We start from the raw sequence: 23,066 nt of genomic DNA on the forward strand, positions 1-23,066 counted from the left end.
TATAACATATCATATTATAACATATTATAACATATCATATTATAACATATTATGACAACATATTATAACAACATATTATAACATATTATAACATATTATAACATGTCATATAGCATATTATAACATATTATAACATGTCATATAGCATATTATAACATATTATAACATGTCATATAGCATATTATAACATATTATAACATGTCATATAGCATATTATAACATATTATAACATGTCATATAGCATATTATAACATATTATAACATGTCATATAGCATATTATAACATATCATATTATAACATATTATAACATATTATAACATAACATATTATAACATATTATAACATATCATATTATAACATATTATGACAACATATTATAACAACATATTACAACATATTATAACATATTATAACATCTCATATAGCATATTATAACATATTATAACATGTCATATAGCATATTATAACATAACATAAAAACAAAGAGTCTCACACTCTATATGTATAATCTCCCAGTCATTTATTGGGTCAAAAATGAATTACTGTGAGGTTATACATACAGTTGAAGTTGGAAGTTTACAAACACCTTAGCCAAATACATTTAAACTCAGTTTTTCACAATTCCTGACATTGAATCCTAGTAAAACTTCCCTGTCTTGAAATGTCAGAATAATAGCAGAGAGAATGATTTATTCCAGCTTTTATTTCTTTCATCGCATTTCCAGTGTGTCAGAAGTTTACAAACACTCAATTAGTATTTGATAGCATTGCCTTTAAATTGTTTAACTTGGGTCAAATGTTTTGGGTAACCTTCCATAAGCTTCCCACTATAAATTGGGTGAATTTTGGCCCATTCCTCCTGACAGAGCTGGTGTAACGGAGTCAGGTTTGTAGGCCTCCTTGCTCGCTTTTCAGTTCTGCCCACAAATGTTCTATAGGATTGAGGTCAGGGCTTTGTGATGGCCACTCAGATACCTTGACTTTGTTGTCCTTAAGCCATTTTGCCACAACTTTGGAAGTATGCTTGGGGTCATTGTCCATTTGGAAGACCCATTTGCGACCAAGTTTTAACTGATGTCTTGATATCCACATCATTTTCCGTCCTCATGATGCCATCTATTTTGTGAAGTGCACCAGTCCCTCCTGCAGCAAAGCACCTCCACAACATGATGCTGCCACCCCCGTGCTTCACAGTTGGGATGGTGTTCTTCGGCTTGCAAGCCTCCCCCTTTTTCCTCCAAACATAACAATGGTCATCATGGCCCAAAATTATATTTTTGTTTCTTCAGACCAAAGAGGACAATTCTCCAAAAAGTACGATCTTTGTCCACATGTGCAGTTGCAAACCGTAGTCTGGCTTTTTTATGGTGGTTTTGGAGCAGTGGCTTCGTCCATGCTGAGCGGTCTTTCAGGTTATGTCGATACAGGACTCGTTTTACTGTGGATATAGACACTTTTGTACCTGTTTCCTCCAGCATCTTCACAAGGTCCTTTGCTGTTGTTCTGGGATTGATTTGCATGTGGAGGTCTACAATTGTTTTTCTGAGATCTTGGCTGATTTCTTTTGATTTTCCAATGATGTCAAGCAAAGAGGTACTGGTTTTGAATGTAGGCCTGTTAATACATCCACAGACTCAAATTATGTCAATTAGCCTATCAGAAGCTTCTAAAGCCATGACATCATTTTGTGGAATTTTCTAAGCTGTTTAAAGGCACAGTCAACTTAGTGTTAATACACTTCTGAACCACTGGAATTGTGATACAGTGAATTACAAGTGAAATAATGTGTCTGTAAACAATTGTTGGAAAAATTACTTGTGTAATGCACAAAGCAGCTAACCGACTTGCCAAAGCTATAGTTTGTTAACACGAAATTTGTGGAGTGGTTGAAAAACAAGTTTTAATGACTCCAACCTAAGTGTATGTAAACTTCTGACTTCAGCTGTAAATGGATGGTGCGACTCTCTTTGTTTCCATAGCTTCCAGTTTATTCACCATTAGTCAGCACCTCTACACTAAATCATTTCCTCTGGGTGTGCTTTTTATATAACCTATTATAGCATAACATATTGTAACACATTATGACACATTATATAACATATTATAACATAGCACATTATATCACATTATAACACATTATAACATATTATAACATATTATAGCATAACACATAACATTATAACACATTATAACATTATAGCATAACACATTATAACACATTATAGCATAACACATTATAGCATATTATAACACATTATAGCATAACACATTATAACACATTATAACACATTATAACATTATAGCATATTATAACATATTATAGCGTAACACATTATAACATATTATAGCATATTATAACATATTATAGCATATTATAACATATTATAGCATAACACATTATAACATTATAACACACTATAACATTATAGCATAACACATTATAACACATTATAGCATAACACATTATAGCATATTATAACACATTATAGCATATTATAACATAGCACATTATAGCATATTATAGCACAACACATGATAGTGTAACACATTATAGCACAACACATAATAGCATAACACATTATAGCATATTATAACACATTATAGCATATTATAACATAGCACATTATAGCATATTATAGCACAACACATGATAGTGTAACACATTATAGCACAACACATAATAGCATAACACATTATAGCATATTATAACATAGCACATTATAGCATATTATAGCACAACACATGATAGTGTAACACATTATAGCATATTATAGCACAACACATGATAGTGTAACACATTATAGCATATTATAACATAACACATGATAGTGTAACACATTATAGCATATTATAGCACAACACATGATAGTGTAACACATTATAGCATATTATAACATAACACATGATAGTGTAACACATTATAGCACAACACATTATAGTGTAACACATTATAGCACAACACATGATAGCATAACACATTATAGCACAACACATGATAGTGTAACACATTATAGCACAACACATGATAGTGTAACACATTATAGCACAACACATGATAGTGTAACACATTATAGCATATTATAACATAACACATTATAGTGTAACACATTATAGCACAACACATGATAGCATAACACATTATAGCATATTATAACACATTATAGCATATTATAACATAGCACATTATAGGATATTATAGCACAACACATGATAGTGTAACACATTATAGCATATTATAGCACAACACATGATAGTGTAACACATTATAGCACAACACATGATAGTGTAACACATTATAGCACAACACATAATAGCATAACACATTATAGCATATTATAACATATTATAGCATATTATAACATATTATAGCATAACACATTATAGCATATTATAACATATTATAGCATATTATAACATATTATAGCATATTATAACATATTATAGCATAACACATTATAGCATATTATAACATATTATAGCATATTATAACATATTATAGCATATTATAACATATTATAGCATAACACATTATAACATTATAACACACTATAACATTATAGCATAACACATTATAACACATTATAGCATAACACATTATAGCATATTATAACACATTATAGCATATTATAACATAGCACATTATAGCATATTATAGCACAACACATGATAGTGTAACACATTATAGCACAACACATAATAGCATAACACATTATAGCATATTATAACACATTATAGCATATTATAACATAGCACATTATAGCATATTATAGCACAACACATGATAGTGTAACACATTATAGCATATTATAACATAGCACATTATAGCATATTATAGCACAACACATGATAGTGTAACACATTATAGCACAACACATAATAGCATAACACATTATAGCATATTATAACACATTATAGCATATTATAACATAGCACATTATAGCATATTATAGCACAACACATGATAGTGTAACACATTATAGCATATTATAGCACAACACATGATAGTGTAACACATTATAGCATATTATAACATAGCACATTATAGGATATTATAGCACAACACATGATAGTGTAACACATTATAGCATATTATAGCACAACACATGATAGTGTAACACATTATAGCATATTATAACATAGCACATTATAGGATATTATAGCACAACACATGATAGTGTAACACATTATAGCATATTATAGCACAACACATGATAGTGTAACACATTATAGCATATTATAACATAGCACATTATAGCATATTATAGCACAACACATGATAGTGTAACACATTATAGCATATTATAGCACAACACATGATAGTGTAACACATTATAGCATATTATAACATAGCACATTATAGCATATTATAGCACAACACATGATAGTGTAACACATTATAGCATATTATAACATAGCACATTATAGCATATTATAGCACAACACATGATAGTGTAACACATTATAGCATATTATAGCACAACACATGATAGTGTAACACATTATAGCACAACACATGATAGTGTAACACATTATAGCATATTATAACATAACACATTATAGTGTAACACATTATAGCATATTATAGCACAACACATGATAGTGTAACACATTATAGCATATTATAACATAACACATTATAGTGTAACACATTATAGCACAACACATTATAGTGTAACACATTATAGCACAACACATGATAGCATAACACATTATAGCACAACACATGATAGTGTAACACATTATAGCACAACACATTATAGTGTAACACATTATAGCACAACACATTATAGTGTAACACATTATAGCACAACACATGATAGTGTAACACATTATAGCACAACACATGATAGTGTAACACATTATAGCATATTATAACATAACACATTATAGTGTAACACATTATAGCACAACACATTATAGTGTAACACATTATAGCACAACACATGATAGCATAACACATTATAGCACAACACATGATAGTGTAACACATTATAGCACAACACATTATAGTGTAACACATTATAGCACAACACATTATAGTGTAACACATTATAGCACAACACATGATAGTGTAACACATTATAGCATAACATAAACTCAGCAAAAAAAGAAACGTCCTCTCACTGTCAACTGCGTTTATTTTCAGCAAATGTAAATATTTGTATGAACATTATTAACAAGATTCAACAACTGAGACATAAACTGAACAAGTTCCACAGACATGTGACTAACAGAAATGGAATAATGTGTCCCTGAACAAAGGGGGGGTCAAAGTACTTAAGTACTGCAGTGCATCTCCTCCTCATGGACTGCACCAGATTTGCCCGTTCTTGCTGTGAGGTGTTACCCCACTCTTCCACCAAGGCACCTGCAAGTTCCCGGACATTTCTGGGGGGAATGGCCCTAGCCCTCAGCCTCCGATCCAACAGGTCCCAGACGTGCTCAATGGGATTGAGATCCAGGCTCTTCGCTGACCATGGCAGAACACTGACATTCTTGTCTTGCAGGAAATCACGCACAGAACGATAAACGATAACGATAAATTCGACGATAAACGTGAATCCGACCGTCACCCCCGGTGAGACAAAACCGCGACTCGTCAGTGAAGAGCACTTTTTGCCAGTCCTGTCTGGTTCAGCGACAGTGGGTTTGTGCCCATAGGCGGCTTTGTTGCCGGTGATGTCTGGTGAGGACCTGCCTTACAACAGGCCTCAGTCCAGCCTCTCTCAGCCTATTGCGGACAGTCTGAGCACTGATGGAGGGATTGTGCGTTCCTGGTGTAACTCGGGCAGTTGTTGTTGCCATCCTGTACCTGTCCCGCAGGTGTGATGCTCGGATGTACCGATCCTGGGCAGGTGATGTTACACGTGGTCTGCTACTGTGAGGACGATCAGCTGTCCGTCCTGTCTCCCTGTAGCGCTGTCTTAGGCGTCTCACAGTACAGACATTGCAATTTATTGCCCTGGCCACATCTGCAGTCCTCATGCCTCCTTGCAGCATGCCTACGGCACGTTCACACAGATGAGAAGGGACCCTGGGCATCTTTCTTTTGGTGTTTTTCAGAGTCAGTAGAATGTGTCCTAAGTTAGTGTGTCCTAAGTGTGTCCAGTAGAATGTGTCCTAAGTCTTTAGTGTTTTCATAACTGTGACCTTAATTGCCCACCTGTCTGTAAGCTGTTAGTGTCTTAACGACCGTTCCACAGGTGCATCTTCATTAATTGTTTATGGTTCATTGAACAAGCATGGGAAACAATGTTTAAACCCTTTACAACGAAGATCTGTGAAGTTATTTGGATTTTTACAAATGATCTTTGTTTCTTTTTTTGTTTATTATAACGTAACATATTATAACACATTATAACATATAACACATTATAACACATTATAACACATTATAACACATTATAACACATTATAACACATTATAACACATTATAACACATAACACATTATAACATATAACACATTATAACACATTATAACACATTATAACATAAAACACATTATAACACATTATAACACATTATAGTGTAACACATTATAACACATTATAACATATTATAACATATTATAACATATCATATGTTAATAAGACATTATAAAGTGTTGCACTTGCTTATATCAGCAATAAAGCAGCAATATATTCTAAATCTTAAACTTTTTCTTTGAGTTGTCTTTAGGCTTCAGAATGAACGCCTCCTCGTGGCCTATGTTCCTCCTGAGAACCCTGACTGGAGCAGAGATGGCACCGGCCACAGCTTTTAAAAAGGTCAAGGAAGAAAAATGGAACATTTCACATTGGACCTTAAAGCTGTACTGTAGTGTATTGATTTACTGATCAATGATTGTAGTGTATCAATGATTTACGTATGTGTATATATATATAGATCTGTCTGTTCTGGACTAACAGATCTGTCTGGTCTGGACTAACAGATCTGTCTGGTCTGGACTAACAGAGAGTTCTCTGTGTGTATATATAAACAGATCTGTCTGGTCTGGACTAACAGATCTGTCTGGTCTGGACTAACAGAGAGTTCTCTGTGTGTATATATAAACAGATCTGTCTGGACTAACAGAGAGTTCTCTGTGTGTGTATATATAAACAGATCTGTCTGGACTAACAGAGAGTTCTCTGTGTGTATATATAAACAGATCTGTCTGGTCTGGACTAACAGAGAGTTCTCTGTGTGTATATATAAACAGATCTGTCTGGACTAACAGAGAGTTCTCGGTGTGTATATATAAACAGATCTGTCTGGTCTGGACTAACAGAGAGTTCTCTGTGTGTATATATAAACAGATCTGTCTGGTCTGGACTAACAGAGAGTTCTCGGTGTGTATATATAAACAGATCTGTCTGGTCTGGACTAACAGAGAGTTCTCGGTGTGTATATATAAACAGATCTGTCTGGTCTGGACTAACAGAGAGTTCTCTGTGTGTGTATATATAAACAGATCTGTCTGGTCTGGACTAACAGAGAGTTCTCTGTGTGTGTATATATAAACAGATCTGTCTGGTCTGGACTAACAGATCTGTCTGGTCTGGACTAACAGATCTGTCTGGTCTGGACTAACAGATCTGTCTGGACTAACAGAGAGTTCTCGGTGTGTATATATAAACAGATCTGTCTGGTCTGGACTAACAGAGAGTTCTCTGTGTGTGTATATATAAACAGATCTGTCTGGACTAACAGATCTGTCTGGTCTGGACTAACAGATCTGTCTGGTCTGGACTAACAGAGAGTTCTCGGTGTGTATATATAAACAGATCTGTCTGGTCTGGACTAACAGAGAGTTCTCTGTGTGTGTATATATAAACAGATCTGTCTGGACTAACAGAGAGTTCTCGGTGTGTATATATAAACAGATCTGTCTGGTCTGGACTAACAGAGAGTTCTCTGTGTGTATATATATAAACAGATCTGTCTGGTCTGGACTAACAGATCTGTCTGGTCTGGACTAACAGAGAGTTCTCGGTGTGTATATATAAACAGATCTGTCTGGTCTGGACTAACAGAGAGTTCTCTGTGTGTATATATATAAACAGATCTGTCTGGTCTGGACTAACAGATCTGTCTGGTCTGGACTAACAGAGAGTTCTCGGTGTGTATATATAAACAGATCTGTCTGGTCTGGACTAACAGAGAGTTCTCGGTGTGTATATATAAACAGATCTGTCTGGTCTGGACTAACAGAGAGTTCTCTGTGTGTATATATAAACAGATCTGTCTGGTCTGGACTAACAGAGAGTTCTCTGTGTGTATATATAAACAGATCTGTCTGGTCTGGACTAACAGAGAGTTCTCTGTGTGTGTATATATAAACAGATCTGTCTGGACTAACAGAGAGTTCTCTGTGTGTATATATAAACAGATCTGTCTGGTCTGGACTAACAGATCTGTCTGGTCTGGACTAACAGAGAGTTCTCTGTGTGTATATATAAACAGATCTGTCTGGTCTGGACTAACAGATCTGTCTGGTCTGGACTAACAGAGAGTTCTCTGTGTGTATATATAAACAGATCTGTCTGGTCTGGACTAACAGATCTGTCTGGTCTGGACTAACAGAGAGTTCTCTGTGTGTATATATAAACAGATCTGTCTGGACTAACAGAGAGTTCTCTGTGTGTATATATAAACAGATCTGTCTGGACTAACAGAGAGTTCTCTGTGTGTATATATAAACAGATCTGTCTGGTCTGGACTAACAGAGAGTTCTCTGTGTGTATATATAAACAGATCTGTCTGGACTAACAGAGAGTTCTCTGTGTGTATATATAAACAGATCTGTCTGGTCTGGACTAACAGAGAGTTCTCTGTGTGTATATATAAACAGATCTGTCTGGTCTGGACTAACAGATCTGTCTGGTCTGGACTAACAGAGAGTTCTCTGTGTGTATATATAAACAGATCTGTCTGGTCTGGACTAACAGAGAGTTCTCTGTGTGTATATATAAACAGATCTGTCTGGTCTGGACTAACAGATCTGTCTGGTCTGGACTAACAGATCTGTCTGGTCTGGACTAACAGATCTGTCTGGTCTGGACTAACAGATCTGTCTGGTCTGGACTAACAGATCTGTCTGGACTAACAGAGAGTTCTCGGTGTGTATATATAAACAGATCTGTCTGGACTAACAGAGAGTTCTCTGTGTGTATATATAAACAGATCTGTCTGGTCTGGACTAACAGAGAGTTCTCTGTGTGTATATATAAACAGATCTGTCTGGTCTGGACTAACAGAGAGTTCTCTGTGTGTGTATATATAAACAGATCTGTCTGTTCTGGACTAACAGATCTGTCTGGTCTGGACTAACAGATCTGTCTGGTCTGGACTAACAGATCTGTCTGGTCTGGACTAACAGATCTGTCTGGTCTGGACTAACAGAGAGTTCTCTGTGTATATATATAAACAGATCTGTCTGTTCTGGACTAACAGATCTGTCTGGTCTGGACTAACAGATCTGTCTGGTCTGGACTAACAGATCTGTCTGGTCTGGACTAACAGATCTGTCTGGTCTGGACTAACAGATCTGTCTGGTCTGGACTAACAGATCTGTCTGGACTAACAGAGAGTTCTCTGTGTGTATATAAACAGATCTGTCTGGTCTGGACTAACAGAGTTATCTGTGTGTAGGAACCCTCCAAGCCCTCCCAGAACCTCTTTAAACCTGGGATGAAGCTAGAAGCAGTGGACAAGAAGAACCCCTACCTGATCTGCCCGGCAACCATCGGAGAGGTCAAAGGTAACAAGATATTTTTTTTAATTTAACCCACCTTTACCCCATTTCTTTGGAGGACAACTTTATAACTGTAACTCTATAATGTGTTTTATTTACTATAACACTATTGTTCCTTTGTTCCCTATTTGTCGTGTGGTTGATGTATCTCCTGCTACGTCTTACTGTTTGTTATTGTAATCTTTATTTTTAGGTGATGAGATCTTTGTGATGTTTGACGGCTGGAGAGGGGCCTTCGACTACTGGTGCCAGTTTGACTCCAGAGACATATTCCCTGTAGGATGGTGTTCTCTGACCAGGCACAGCATCCAGCCTCCTGGCAACTTCTGTAAGTACCTCAACCTCACCACTAGAGGACAGCAGAGCCCTGCTTTCTGAGGCTTTTGGCCTGTTTGTCTGTCACCACTGGGTGCTGCTGGTCCAGGGTTTCTTTCTGAAGCTGCCTGAATGAGCAGAGCTGGATGAGAAAAACAAACTGTTTCTTTCTGCGAGAATTTCACTGAATGTTTTCCCCTATTTCCTGTGTTATTTCCTGTATATTTGGCTAAAATACAATCTGTGTGTTAACTACAATTAGTACCTTTCCACTGGTAATAATATTCCTTAATGTGTTCCACTGGTGTACAGTTGAAGCAGGATTGTCCTTCCACACATTGCATTTGGGTCTAGTTTTCTTGTAAAAAGCCAATATATTTATATATATCTCATTATTTTGTATTACATTTTTTTGTATAATTTTTTTTTTGTTGACAGTTTAAGATCATTTTCTGATTCAAGTAAATCATTCAAAATATGTGATTGTGAGCTTCATAACATCTTCCTTAATGTGTTATCTGTTTAACACTCTACTGCACACAACCTTTTTGCCCCCATACACATGACAATATGAGATGACATGTGTGTAAACAAGCCAATGAGGTGCAGAAGTTGGTATGACGTATCAATTGGGGGCGGGACCTTCTTTCAGGAAGCAGAGCGACCTGAGGGCATGGTGTGAGTGAAGGGTACAATGCATTTCATTATTTTACATGTTTAAATAGAGACAATACAAACATGTACTTGTGTAGGAACCTCTAAAGGAGAATATTTGATAGGTTTCAAACACTTAGTTTTTATATTTATTTAAAAAATGAAATTTTCTTTTTTTTTGCCTCAGGGCAACATTGTGCCCAATGAAAGACCTGTAAAATGGCCTTGGACAATGTTTTGGCCAACAGATCCACTGACATTCACCGGCAGTGGACACAGAGACTCTCCATTCTAGCCTAATCTGATAGAGAGGGCCGTGAACTTTAGGACAATGGCAGCTAGCTTTTCATTTTTCGAATGAAAAGAGTCCTTCTTTGTACTACGTTCCCCTTAATCTGTTGTTGGGCTTAAACATTAGTTTCAAGTTCTATTCTGTCTTTAAAAAAAAAAAAACTTATTAATACATTATCAAAAAGCATAAAACTTCCCCCCTAAAATAGTTTGAAATATTTGTAGTAATGAACAACCAGATGGTGTGACGTACAGGGTTAGTCCTTCATCAAGTCTTACAGTAGCAGCTGGCAGTACAGGGTTAGTCCTTCATCAAGTCTTACAGTAGCAGCTGGCAGTACAGGGTTAATCCTTCATCAAGTCTTACAGCTGGCAGTACAGGGTTAGTCCTTCATCAAGTCTTACAGTAGCAGCTGGCAGTACAGGGTTAGTCCTTCATCAAGTCTTACAGCAGGACGTACAGGGTTAGTCCTTCATCAAGTCTTACAGCTGGCAGTACAGGGTTAGTCCTTCATCAAGTCTTACAGCAGGACGTACAGGGTTAGTCCTTCATCAAGTCTTACAGCTGGCAGTACAGGGTTAGTCCTTCATCAAGTCTTACAGCAGGACGTACAGGGTTAGTCCTTCATCAAGTCTTACAGCAGGACGTACAGGGTTAGTCCTTCATCAAGTCTTACAGCTGGCAGTACAGGGTTAGTCCTTCATCAAGTCTTACAGCAGGACGTACAGGGTTAGTCCTTCATCAAGTCTTACAGCTGGCAGTACAGGGTTAGTCCTTCATCAAGTCTTACAGTAGCAGCAGGACGTACAGGGTTAGTCCTTCATCAAGTCTTACAGCTGGCAGTACAGGGTTAGTCCTTCATCAAGTCTTACAGCAGGACGTACAGGGTTAGTCCTTCATCAAGTCTTACAGTAGCAGCTGGCAGTACAGGGTTAGTCCTTCATCAAGTCTTACCGTAGCAGCTGGCAGTACAGGGTTAATCCTTCATCAAGTCTTACCGTAGCAGCTGGCAGTACAGGGTTAATCCTTCATCAAGTCTTACAGCAGGACGTACAGGGTTAGTCCTTCATCAAGTCTTACGGTAGCAGCTGGCAGTACAGGGTTAATCCTTCATCAAGTCTTAGAGTAGCAGCAGGCAGTACAGGGTTAGTCCTTCATCAAGTCTTACAGTAGCAGCTGGCAGTACAGGGTTAATCCTTCATCAAGTCTTACAGTAGCAGCTGGCAGTACAGGGTTAATCCTTCATCAAGTCTTACAGTAGCAGCTGGCAGTACAGGGTTAGTCCTTCATCAAGTCTTACAGTAGCAGCAGGACGTACAGGGTTAGTCCTTCATCAAGTCTTACAGCAGGACGTACAGGGTTAGTCCTTCATCAAGTCTTACAGTAGCAGCTGGCAGTACAGGGTTAATCCTTCATCAAGTCTTACAGTAGCAGCTGGCAGTACAGGGTTAGTCCTTCATCAAGTCTTACAGTAGCAGCTGGCAGTACAGGGTTAATCCTTCATCAAGTCTTACAGTAGCAGCTGGCAGTACAGGGTTAGTCCTTCATCAAGTCTTACAGTAGCAGCAGGACGTACAGGGTTAGTCCTTCATCAAGTCTTACAGTAGCAGCTGGCAGTACAGGGTTAGTCCTTCATCAAGTCTTACAGTAGCAGCTGGCAGTACAGGGTTAGTCCTTCATCAAGTTTTACAGTAGCAGCTGGCAGTACAGGGTTAATCCTTCATCAAGTCTTACAGTAGCAGCAGGCCGTACAGGGTTAGTCCTTCATCAAGTCTTACAGTAGCAGCTGGCAGTACAGGGTTAATCCTTCATCAAGTCTTACAGTAGCAGCTGGCAGTACAGGGTTAGTCCTTCATCAAGTCTTACAGTAGCAGCTGGCAGTACAGGGTTAGTCCTTCATCAAGTCTTACAGTAGCAGCTGGCAGTACAGGGTTAATCCTTCATCAAGTCTTACAGTAGCAGCTGGCAGTACAGGGTTAGTCCTTCATCAAGTCTTACGGTAGCAGCTGGCAGTACAGGGTTAATCCTTCATCAAGTCTTACAGTAGCAGCTGGCAGTACAGGGTTAGTCCTTCATCAAGTCTTACAGTAGCAGCTGGCAGTACAGGGTTAATCCTTCATCAAGTCTTACAGCTGGCAGTACAGGGTTAGTCCTTCATCAAGTCTTACAGTAGCAGCTGGCAGTACAGGGTTAATCCTTCATCAAGTCTTACAGTAGCAGCTGGCAGTACAGGGTTAGTCCTTCATCAAGTCTTACAGTAGCAGCTGGCAGTACAGGGTTAATCCTTCATCAAGTCTTACAGTAGCAGCTGGCAGTACAGGGTTAATCCTTCATCAAGTCTTACAGTAGCAGCTGGCAGTATAGGGTTAATCCTTCATCAAGTCTTACAGTAGCAGCTGGCAGTACAGGGTAAATCCTTCATCAAGTCTTACGGTAGCAGCTGGCCGTACGGGGTTAATCCTTCATCAAGTCTTACAGTAGCAGCTGGCCGTACGGGGTTAATCCTTCATCAAGTCTTACAGTAGCAGCTGGCAGTACAGGGTTAAACCTTCATCAAGTCTTACAGTAGCAGCTGGCAGTACAGGGTTAATCCTTCATCAAGTCTTACAGTAGTAGCTGGCAGTACAGGGTTAATCCTTCATCAAGTCTTACAGTAGCAGCTGGCAGTACAGGGTTAATCCTTCATCAAGTCTTACAGTAGCAGCTGGTGTTGATTCTTAATGCTAGAATACAACATGTAGCTGTATAGTTCATACCTATTTGTTCATGTCAAGCTGTGACCAATTATTGTTCCTTCTCAGCATACCACAGGCTGTGTGTTGCTTTTAATAACCCTCTGATTGGTAAACCCTCTTAGTACGGCTGATGATCAGTAGGCCTTTATTTCATCTATTGTACACAGACTTCCCTTGGGTTTCTTCAATTCCTCAACTTGACCCATTTTTCACAGAAATCTACCCATTTCTTAAATCATTTCTGGTTATTTTGAAGTCATTTGTTCTTAACACCAAACAAACTTAAAATAGAGAAGTAATTGACTCTTAATTCCATGACCAATGAAAGGGGTTTAACACAACGTTGACTCACCTGCCAATCATTTTAAATGTGTGTGTGTGAATGATTTCAGCTCAAAAACACTTTCTTTCAGTGCAGGAAGAATGTTGTTTTTCCTTTTTATTTAATAGAGCCTGATTACCAGCCAGGGCCTGTCATCCCTGCTACTGTGCTGCATGGTAGTTTTGATGGGTTTTAGCATACTTTTTACCTTTATTTAACTAGGCAAGTCAGTTAAGAACAAACTCTTATTTTCAATGACGGCCTAGGAACAGTGGGTTAACTGGTCTAGGAACAGTGGGGTTAACTGGTCTAGGAACAGTGGGTTAACTGGTCTAGGAACAGTGGGTTAACTGGTCTAGGAACAGTGGGTTAACTGGTCTAGGAACAGTGGGTTAACTGGTCTAGGAACAGTGGGTTAACTGGTCTAGGAACAGTGGGTTAACTGGTCTAGGAACAGTGGGTTAACTGGTCTAGGAACAGTGGGTTAACTGGTCTAGGAACAGTGGGTTAACTGGTCTAGGAACAGTGGGTTAACTGGTCTAGGAACAGTGGGGTTAACTGCCTTGTTCAGGAGCAGAACGACAGATTAGTACCTTGTCAGCTCGGGGGTTTGAACTTGCAAGCTTCCGGTTACTAGTCCAACGCTCTAACCACTAGGCTACATCCAGCAGTCTTCTTTCTATACGCCACACTATCTATCACTTTACTTAGGGAGTGTAAACAACTCTCCCAGTACAGCTTCATGATCTCCTGTGCTATAAAGCTCCACGCTGCTCTACAGCTCCGACAGGGGACTTGATATGGGGAGCAATAAGACTTCTGACAGAGGTTTGTATCCCAAATAGCCCACTATTCCCTATATAGTGCCCTGGTCAAAATGAGTGCACTATAAAGGGAAAAGGGGGGCCATTTGGGATACGGTCTGTGACTGATGGTGGTAGTTATGTGTCTTTCAAACTGGCCTCAATCTGGTCCTCTTCCCCCGAGCCACTGGCATGTTTACAACTGTCTTCCTGTGTTTATTGTGTGTGTGTGTGTCTGTTTGTGGTGTGTGTGTGTGTGTGTGTGTGTGTGTGTGTGTGTGTGTGTCTGTTTGTGGTCTGTTTGTGGTGTGTGTGTGTGTGTGTGTGTGTGTGTGTGTGTGTGTGTGTGTGTGTGTGTGTGTGTGTACCACGGTGTAGGTGTAGAGAGGATATAGTAAGACGTGGAGATGGATGCATCTCTTCTCTCAGCAGAACTTTAACTGTTAGGAAACACACACTTCCTCTATCTCAGTATCAGTAACAGTCAGGGGGGGGGGGTGGTTTACTACCACCCTGTTCAGGCCAACAGCTCACATTTCTCTTACTGAAAAACGTATTTATCAGGCTTCAAATGTATATCTCTTTTGCTATGTTTTTTAAAGATGCAATATGCCTGGTTGCTAAAATTGTGAGTAGAATCATTGTAACGTCTAAAGAGCTGTGAGTAGAATCATTGTAACGTCTAAAGAGCTGTGAGTAGAATCATTGTAACGTCTAAAGAGCTGTGAGGAGAATCATTGTAACGTCTAAAGAGCTGTGAGTAGAATCATTGTAACGTCTAAAGAGCTGTGAGTAGAATCATTGTAACGTCTAAAGAGCTGTGAGTAGAATCATTGTAACGTCTAAAGAGCTGTGAGGAGAATCATTGTAACGTCTAAAGAGCTGTGAGGAGAATCATTGTAACGTCTAAAGAGCTGTGAGTAGAATCATTGTAACGTCTAAAGAGCTGTGAGGAGAATCATTGTAACGTCTAAAGAGCTGTGAGTAGAATCATTGTAACGTCTAAAGAGCTGTGAGGAGAATCATTGTAACGTCTAAAGAGCTGTGAGTAGAATCATTGTAACGTCTAAAGAGTTGTGAGTAGAATCATTGTAACGTCTAAAGAGCTGTGAGTAGAATCATTGTAACGTCTAAAGAGCTGTGAGGAGAATCATTGTAACGTCTAAAGAGCTGTGAGGAGAATCATTGTAACGTCTAAAGAGCTGTGAGTAGAATCATTGTAACGTCTAAAGAGCTGTGAGTAGAATCATTGTAACGTCTAAAGAGCTGTGAGTAGAATCATTGTAACGTCTAAAGAGCTGTGAGGAGAATCATTGTAACGTCTAAAGAGCTGTGAGTAGAATCATTGTAACGTCTAAAGAGTTGTGAGTAGAATCATTGTAATGTCTAAAGAGCTGTGAGTAGAATCATTGTAATGTCTAAAGAGCTGTGAGTAGAATCATTGTAACGTCTAAAGAGCTGTGAGGAGAATCATTGTAACGTCTAAAGAGCTGTGAGTAGAATCATTGTAACGTCTAAAGATCTGTGAGTAGAATCTAAAGAGACCAGGAAGCATAGAAATAGAGCGCATAGAGCAGATCTACTGCTTCTTAGATTTGCTTTCAATGAGAATGAAAGATCAAAATAAAAGCATTTCTATGTGAATTTGGTTGGGTCCCCAAAAAGCGACATATTGCTGCTTTTAAAAGAGGTAATGAACATTTTATAATTTTTAGTCATCTTACAAACATATGTTTTTTAACATTTTTATGTTCTGTTAAACGTTTGTTTGGTTTGATCATAATTTCTACCAAGTTGTATTAAGAATCTTTTATAAGACATTATCAATGCAACTTGTTGATTTGATGCAGAAGTTAAGATGGAGAAAAACATGTCCTTCCCTGAGCTGCTTTTCAAGACCATGAGATCTATCCTCAGGCTGGGGCCTATTCTCCTCCATCTCCCTTCTAATCAGAGTCTGATTAGGGGATAATTGGCAGAAGATCGGCCTTGGTTATGAGCCATCGGAGGGATGTGGGGGGTAGAGAGGGTGTGGGCGTGGTTGAAGGGGCGGCCTCACACTTTACCCACGTCTCTATTGTTGAACGTCCCCCTGGTTGTTGAGACAGCATGCAGTCTGGTGGACACACAGTGGAGAGAACAGCCCACTGATTATATTGCGTTTACATTTCAGTGGTTATCTCGTACACTATTTGAGTTTTTAGTTTGAATGAACAGTGATTGAATAATCAGATTAAGGGATGTACGAAAGTGTACCTGTTATCCATTATGAAATAAACATTATTTTAGTTAAGAGAAGGAACGTGAGAGTCTTCAAACAGTAAGCCATTCAATGACCTTATGAAAGTACATTCAGCCCAGTCTATTATAACCTATAACACTGCTGTCAGTTTGATCAGAGAATCATTTCTAGACTAAATCCTTCCCATGCTAATGTACAATTAGGAATGTGTTCATTTCATTTTCCTCATTAGCAAAAGGCTGTTTTGGGTTTCCAAATGCAGATGTTTTTAAAATTATTTTAGCAATCAGAAAATAATACATTTTAAAAAATATATATTTTTTGTATAATTTTTGATCCTGGTATATAGTTAATTTTTTCCTTAAACATTAACTCTCTCTATTGTAGATTTTATTAAAAAAATATAAAGTAGTTTAGATTTGAGTCGCCAACTTTGACTTTTTCATCAAAGTCAAATGAACTTTAGTTTCATGAGGTGAAATGAACTTTAGTTTGATGTGGTGAATTGAACTTTAGTTTCATGAGGTGAATTGAACTTTAGTTTCATGAGGTGAATTGAACTTTAGTTTCATGAGGTGAAACTAACTTTAGCGTCTGTGTCATACAATTAAACATTAGTTTATCAAATTCCGTTTTCGTGGTGTTTTAAAAAAAAACTATGTACTAGCAGCCAAACAGTTTACGTCTTGGTGTTCTACTGTTAGAGTAGAGAAAGACAAATACAGAAGAAAAGTGTCATTTTAGTATTGTAGTGAATAGATTTTTTTTCATTCATAAAATAATCATTTAATTCCATTGTATAAAAATGCCACACATGCTCTTCATCAGTAAATGAGGAATAACTGTTGCTTTTTCAAAACAAACACTGTAGAACACACTTTCATTCTTATTTACCACATCAATTAAAGTAACATGATAATTCCTCTTCATTAACTATGTGTTTGTAAAGAAACAACTAAGGGAGTGTGCTGAAGGGGATTTCTATCTGTTGTCTTTGGTTGGTTGTGTCTGTTCTACCTCACTAGCATTAGTAATGCATGATGGGAAAAACAACAGCCTCTTTAATCAGACACTTTTAGAACAGACCATTTATGAATTTATTAGGGGAACCATTTCCTGTAGTTGACAGTCCTACACCCTAACCCCACCGGCAGGCTGCCAAGCAACACCCCCATTTCTGATCGTTTTATTATAACCTGAAGTAAATAACCCTCAGATCGTTCCTCTGGCTCCATGGTGAAATAACCATATGAGCAGCATTGAGGTCCTGTTTTCTGGAGATGAAACAGTCTTTGTTTGCCTCAGATCAGTCAGATTAGAATGAGACTTTCTGAAGCAGGAGGGTTGCTTCCTAAATGGCACCCTATTCCCTTTATAGTGCACTACTTTAGACCAGGTTAAATGGCACGCTTTTCCCTTCATAGTGCACTACTTTAGACCAGGGCCCCTATAAAGGGCACAGGGTGTTATTTGAGACAGACAGGGTATCTAAAGCCGTGGCTGCTACTGCTCCGTGCTCCCTGCCACTGTTTCCTGCCCCTATCCACGCTGTCTTTCACCAGGTCCTCCAGGGACGTCTGAATAGGCTTGGGTTACGGAGAGAGGGATGAGGGATCACCCCCCCTCTTTTTGGGTTCCAAGTCGGGGAGACCCCTCTCTCCCCTGTCCTCCCATTCTCCTGGAGGGTTGTCTGAGCCTTCTAATGCAGCCTACAGGAGACCTCTTGTGCCCATTCCTCAATCGGGGTCCTCTCATCCATTTGAACCTTTTACACCCCACCCCCACCCCTCTCCCCAGACACCCCGCCTCTCAACCCCCCTCACCCCCTCAGAGAGTTGGGCAGGGGCTTGGCGAGGAGAGTGAACGGCAGGCAGGTGACCGATGAGCACTGTCAATATAGCTCTTTGATCACGTGCATAAAACCCTTCCCCCTTTACCCCTCCCTCCCACTCCTCCTCCTCCGCCTGCTAGCCTCATCCACCCCCCTCCTCTTTCCCTGCGATGCAAATCAGCCGTTCTGCTCTCTGCTGCTCTGCTCTGTTCATTCACAGGGACAGAGGGAGGGGCCACTAGTAGCTAGCTCCTCCTGTTTCTAATGCCGCCTCAGTCAGGCAGGCAGCAGCATGGGGCTTTGTTGTGGACTGGAGCTGGACAGAGAAAGAGAGAACGAGGGAAGGAGAGAGAAATAGGGAGAATAGAGAGAGAGAGAGAGAGAGAGAGAGAGGAAGGGGGAGAGAGAGAGAGAGAGACCCTGACGTTAACCAGGGGTCAAACTAGTAAAGAGGGGCTGTTCTGTTGTTGTGGACTACTACTGCTGCTGTTGCTCCCCGGAAACATAGCACCGTGTTGGGAGTTCCTGGTGAGTTTGCTGCCTCTGCTTTTGTCTCGGGTCTATTTTTAACTAGTGGCGGCTGTTCAGTTCCTCTTCCTCTCACGTGAGAGCCCGGCGTTAGACTTCGTCTTCGTTAGCAGTCGGTTTCTAGAAAGGAGGGAATCCACTGTTTGTGTGAATGAAGGGCTGTTGCATCTCAGTCACCCGTAGATGTAGTTCATGCAGATGATGTAGCTATTGTTTGCATGGCCCTGACTGTTTCAACCACTCTCTTTGTTTGCTCTGCTTGATTTGAATGATTGAAATGAGTGCTCGTAGGGAACAGTCCTTGATATTTAGGACGACTGGTCTCTGCTCAGGGTTGGTATGTGTGTCTACCGCCTATCGTATAATGTACACATGTTAAATCAATTTATGACTGTTAAGACAACGTAGTTGTGTTAGAACCATGCAAATGGCTTTATAAATGTAAATTCCAGAATATAACTGTCCATACATTTAAATACACTATTTAGCCCTTAGAGAATTGCTTTACTCTCTTATGTTTATGGAAATATTCACCCATCTTTTTATGCAAAAACCTTGTTTCTAATTATTACAACATCTTTGAAGTGGAACTACATTTCCATCCGGTTAAAAAGGTTTTTCAGTATAAAAGTAATTGTTCTGTTGGATGTTTGACACAGTAACAGATTGTTTAAATGGGTCTACCTGGGGCTATCAGTACCACCCTACCCCCTCTCTAAACCCCAGTCCTCCCCTGGTCTACCATACTACCTCCTCTCTAAACCCTAGTCCTCCCCTGGTCTACCATACTACCTCCTCTCTAAACCCCAGTCCTCCCCTGGTCTACCATACTACCTCCTCTCTAAACCCTACTCCTCTCCTGGTCTACCATACTACCTCCTCTCTAAAACCCAGTCCTCCCCTGGTCTACCATACTACCCCCTCTCTAAACTCTAGTCCTCTCCTGGTCTACCATACTACCTCCTCTCTAAACTCTAGTCCTCTCCTGGTCTACCATACTACCTCCTCTCTAAACTCTAGTCCTCTCCTGGTCTACCATACTACCTCCTCTCTAAACCCTAGTCCTCTCCTGGTCTACCACCCTACCTCCTCTCTAAACCCCAGTCCTCTCCTGGTCTACCATACTACCTCCTCTCTAAACCCCAGTCCTCTCCTGGTCTACCACCCTACCTCCTCTCTAAACCCCAGTCCTCTCCTGGTCTACCACCCTACCCCCTCTAACCCAGTCCTCTCCTGGTCTACCATACTACCCCCTCTCTAAACCCTAGTCCTCTCCTGGTCTACCATACTACCTCCTCTCTAAACCCCAGTCCTCTCCTGGTCTACCACCCTACCTCCTCTCTAAACCCCAGTCCTCTCCTGGTCTACCACCCTACCCCCTCTAACCCAGTCCTCTCCTGGTCTACCATACTACCCCCTCTCTAAACCCTAGTCCTCTCCTGGTCTACCATACTACCTCCTCTCTAAACCCCAGTCCTCTCCTGGTCTACCACCCTACCCCCTCTAACCCAGTCCTCCCCTGGTCTACCACCCTACCCCCTCTCTAAACCCCTACCCCCTCTCTAAACCCCAGCCCTCCCCTGGTCTACCATACTACCCCCTCTCTAAACCCCAGTCCTCTCCTGGTCTACCATACTACCCCCTCTCTAAACCCCTACCCCCTCTCTAAACCCCAGTCCTCTCCTGGTCTACCACCCTACCCCCTCTCTAAACCCCAGCCCTCCCCTGGTCTACCATACTACCCCCTCTCTAAACCCCAGTCCTCTCCTGGTCTACCATACTACCCCCTCTCTAAACCCCAGTCCTCCCCTGGTCTACCATACTACCCCCTCTCTAAACCCCAGTCCTACCCTGGTCTACCATACTACCTCCTCTCTAAACCCCAGTCCTCTCCTGGTCTACCATACTACCTCCTCTCTAAACCCCAGTCCTCTCCTGGTCTACCATACTACCTGGTCTACCATACTACCCCCTCTCTAAACCCTAGTCCTCTCCTGGTCTACCATACTACCTCCTCTCTAAACCCCAGTCCTCTCCTGGTCTACCACCCTACCTCCTCTCTAAACCCCAGTCCTCTCCTGGTCTACCACCCTACCCCCTCTAACCCAGTCCTCTCCTGGTCTACCATACTACCCCATCTCTAAACCCTAGTCCTCTCCTGGTCTACCATACTACCTCCTCTCTAAACCCCAGTCCTCTCCTGGTCTACCACCCTACCCCCTCTAACCCAGTCCTCCCCTGGTCTACCACCCTACCCCCTCTCTAAACCCCTACCCCCTCTCTAAACCCCAGTCCTCTCCTGGTCTACCACCCTACCCCCTCTCTAAACCCCAGCCCTCCCCTGGTCTACCATACTACCCCCTCTCTAAACCCCAGTCCTCTCCTGGTCTACCATACTACCCCCTCTCTAAACCCCTACCCCCTCTCTAAACCCCAGCCCTCCCCTGGTCTACCATACTACCCCCTCTCTAAACCCCAGTCCTCTCCTGGTCTACCATACTACCCCCTCTCTAAACCCCAGTCCTCCCCTGGTCTACCATACTACCCCCTCTCTAAACCCCAGTCCTCCCCTGGTCTACCATACTACCTCCTCTCTAAACCCCAGTCCTCTCCTGGTCTACCATACTACCTCCTCTCTAAACCCCAGTCCTCTCCTGGTCTACCATACTACCTCCTCTCTAAACCACAGTCCTCCCCTCTAAACCCCAGTCCTCCTCTCTAATCCCCAGTCCTCCCCTGGTCTACCATACTACCCCCTCTCTAAACCCCAGTCCAGTCCTCTCCTGGTCTACCATACTACCCCCTCTCTAAACCCCAGTCCTCCCCTCTAAACCCCAGTCCTCTCCTCTAAACCCCAGTCCTCTCCTGGTCTACCATACTACCTCCATTCTAAACCCCAGTCCTCCCCTGGTCTACCATACTACCCCCTCTCTAAACCCCAGTCCTCTCCTGGTCTACCATACTACCTCCTCTCTAAACCCCAGTCCTCTCCTGGTCTACCATACTACCTCCTCTCTAAACCCCAGTCCTCCCCTGGTCTACCATACTACCTCCTCTCTAAACCCCAGTCCTCCCCTGGTCTACCATACTACCCCCTCTCTAAACCCCAGTCCAGTCCTCTCCTGGTCTACCATACTACCTCCTCTCTAAACCCCAGTCCAGTCCTCCCCTGGTCTACCATACTACCTCCTCTCTAAACCCCAGTCCTCCCCTGGTCTACCATACTACCTCCTCTCTAAACCCCAGTCCTCCCCTGGTCTACCATACTACCTTCTCTCCAAACCCCAGTCCTCTCCTGGTCTACCATACTACCCCCTCTCTAAACCCCAGTCCAGTCCTCTCCTGGTCTACCATACTACCTCCTCTCTAAACCCCAGTCCAGTCCTCCCCTGGTCTACCATACTACCTCCTCTCTAAACCCCAGTCCTCCCCTGGTCTACCATACTACCCCCTCTCTAAACCCCAGTCCTCCCCTCTAAACCCCAGTCCTCTCCTGGTCTACCAAACTACCTCCTCTCTAAACCCCAGTCCTCCCCTGGTCTACCATACTACATCCTCTCTAAACCCCAGTCCTCCTGGTCTACCATACTACCTCCTCTCTAAAC

At 40.9% G+C, this 23,066-nt stretch overlaps 1 protein-coding gene across 6 annotated transcripts in view; it reads left to right on the forward strand.

The window, feature by feature from the left end:
- The window catches only part of LOC110513752 (polycomb protein SCMH1), a 69,662-nt gene that overhangs the window by 22,610 nt on the left and 23,986 nt on the right, over positions 1-23,066 (forward strand). For all 6 annotated transcript variants that reach the window (XM_036951525.1, XM_036951526.1, XM_036951529.1 and 3 more), the window contains 3 exons: positions 6,682-6,770; positions 9,637-9,745; positions 9,933-10,067. In XM_036951525.1, coding sequence (XP_036807420.1) covers positions 6,682-6,770; positions 9,637-9,745; positions 9,933-10,067 — 333 coding nt within the window. The remainder of the gene's footprint in view (positions 1-6,681; positions 6,771-9,636; positions 9,746-9,932; positions 10,068-23,066) is intronic.

Source organism: Oncorhynchus mykiss, chromosome 18 (assembly GCF_013265735.2).
Source record: "Oncorhynchus mykiss isolate Arlee chromosome 18, USDA_OmykA_1.1, whole genome shotgun sequence".
In the NCBI taxonomy this organism is placed as follows: domain Eukaryota; kingdom Metazoa; phylum Chordata; class Actinopteri; order Salmoniformes; family Salmonidae; genus Oncorhynchus; species Oncorhynchus mykiss.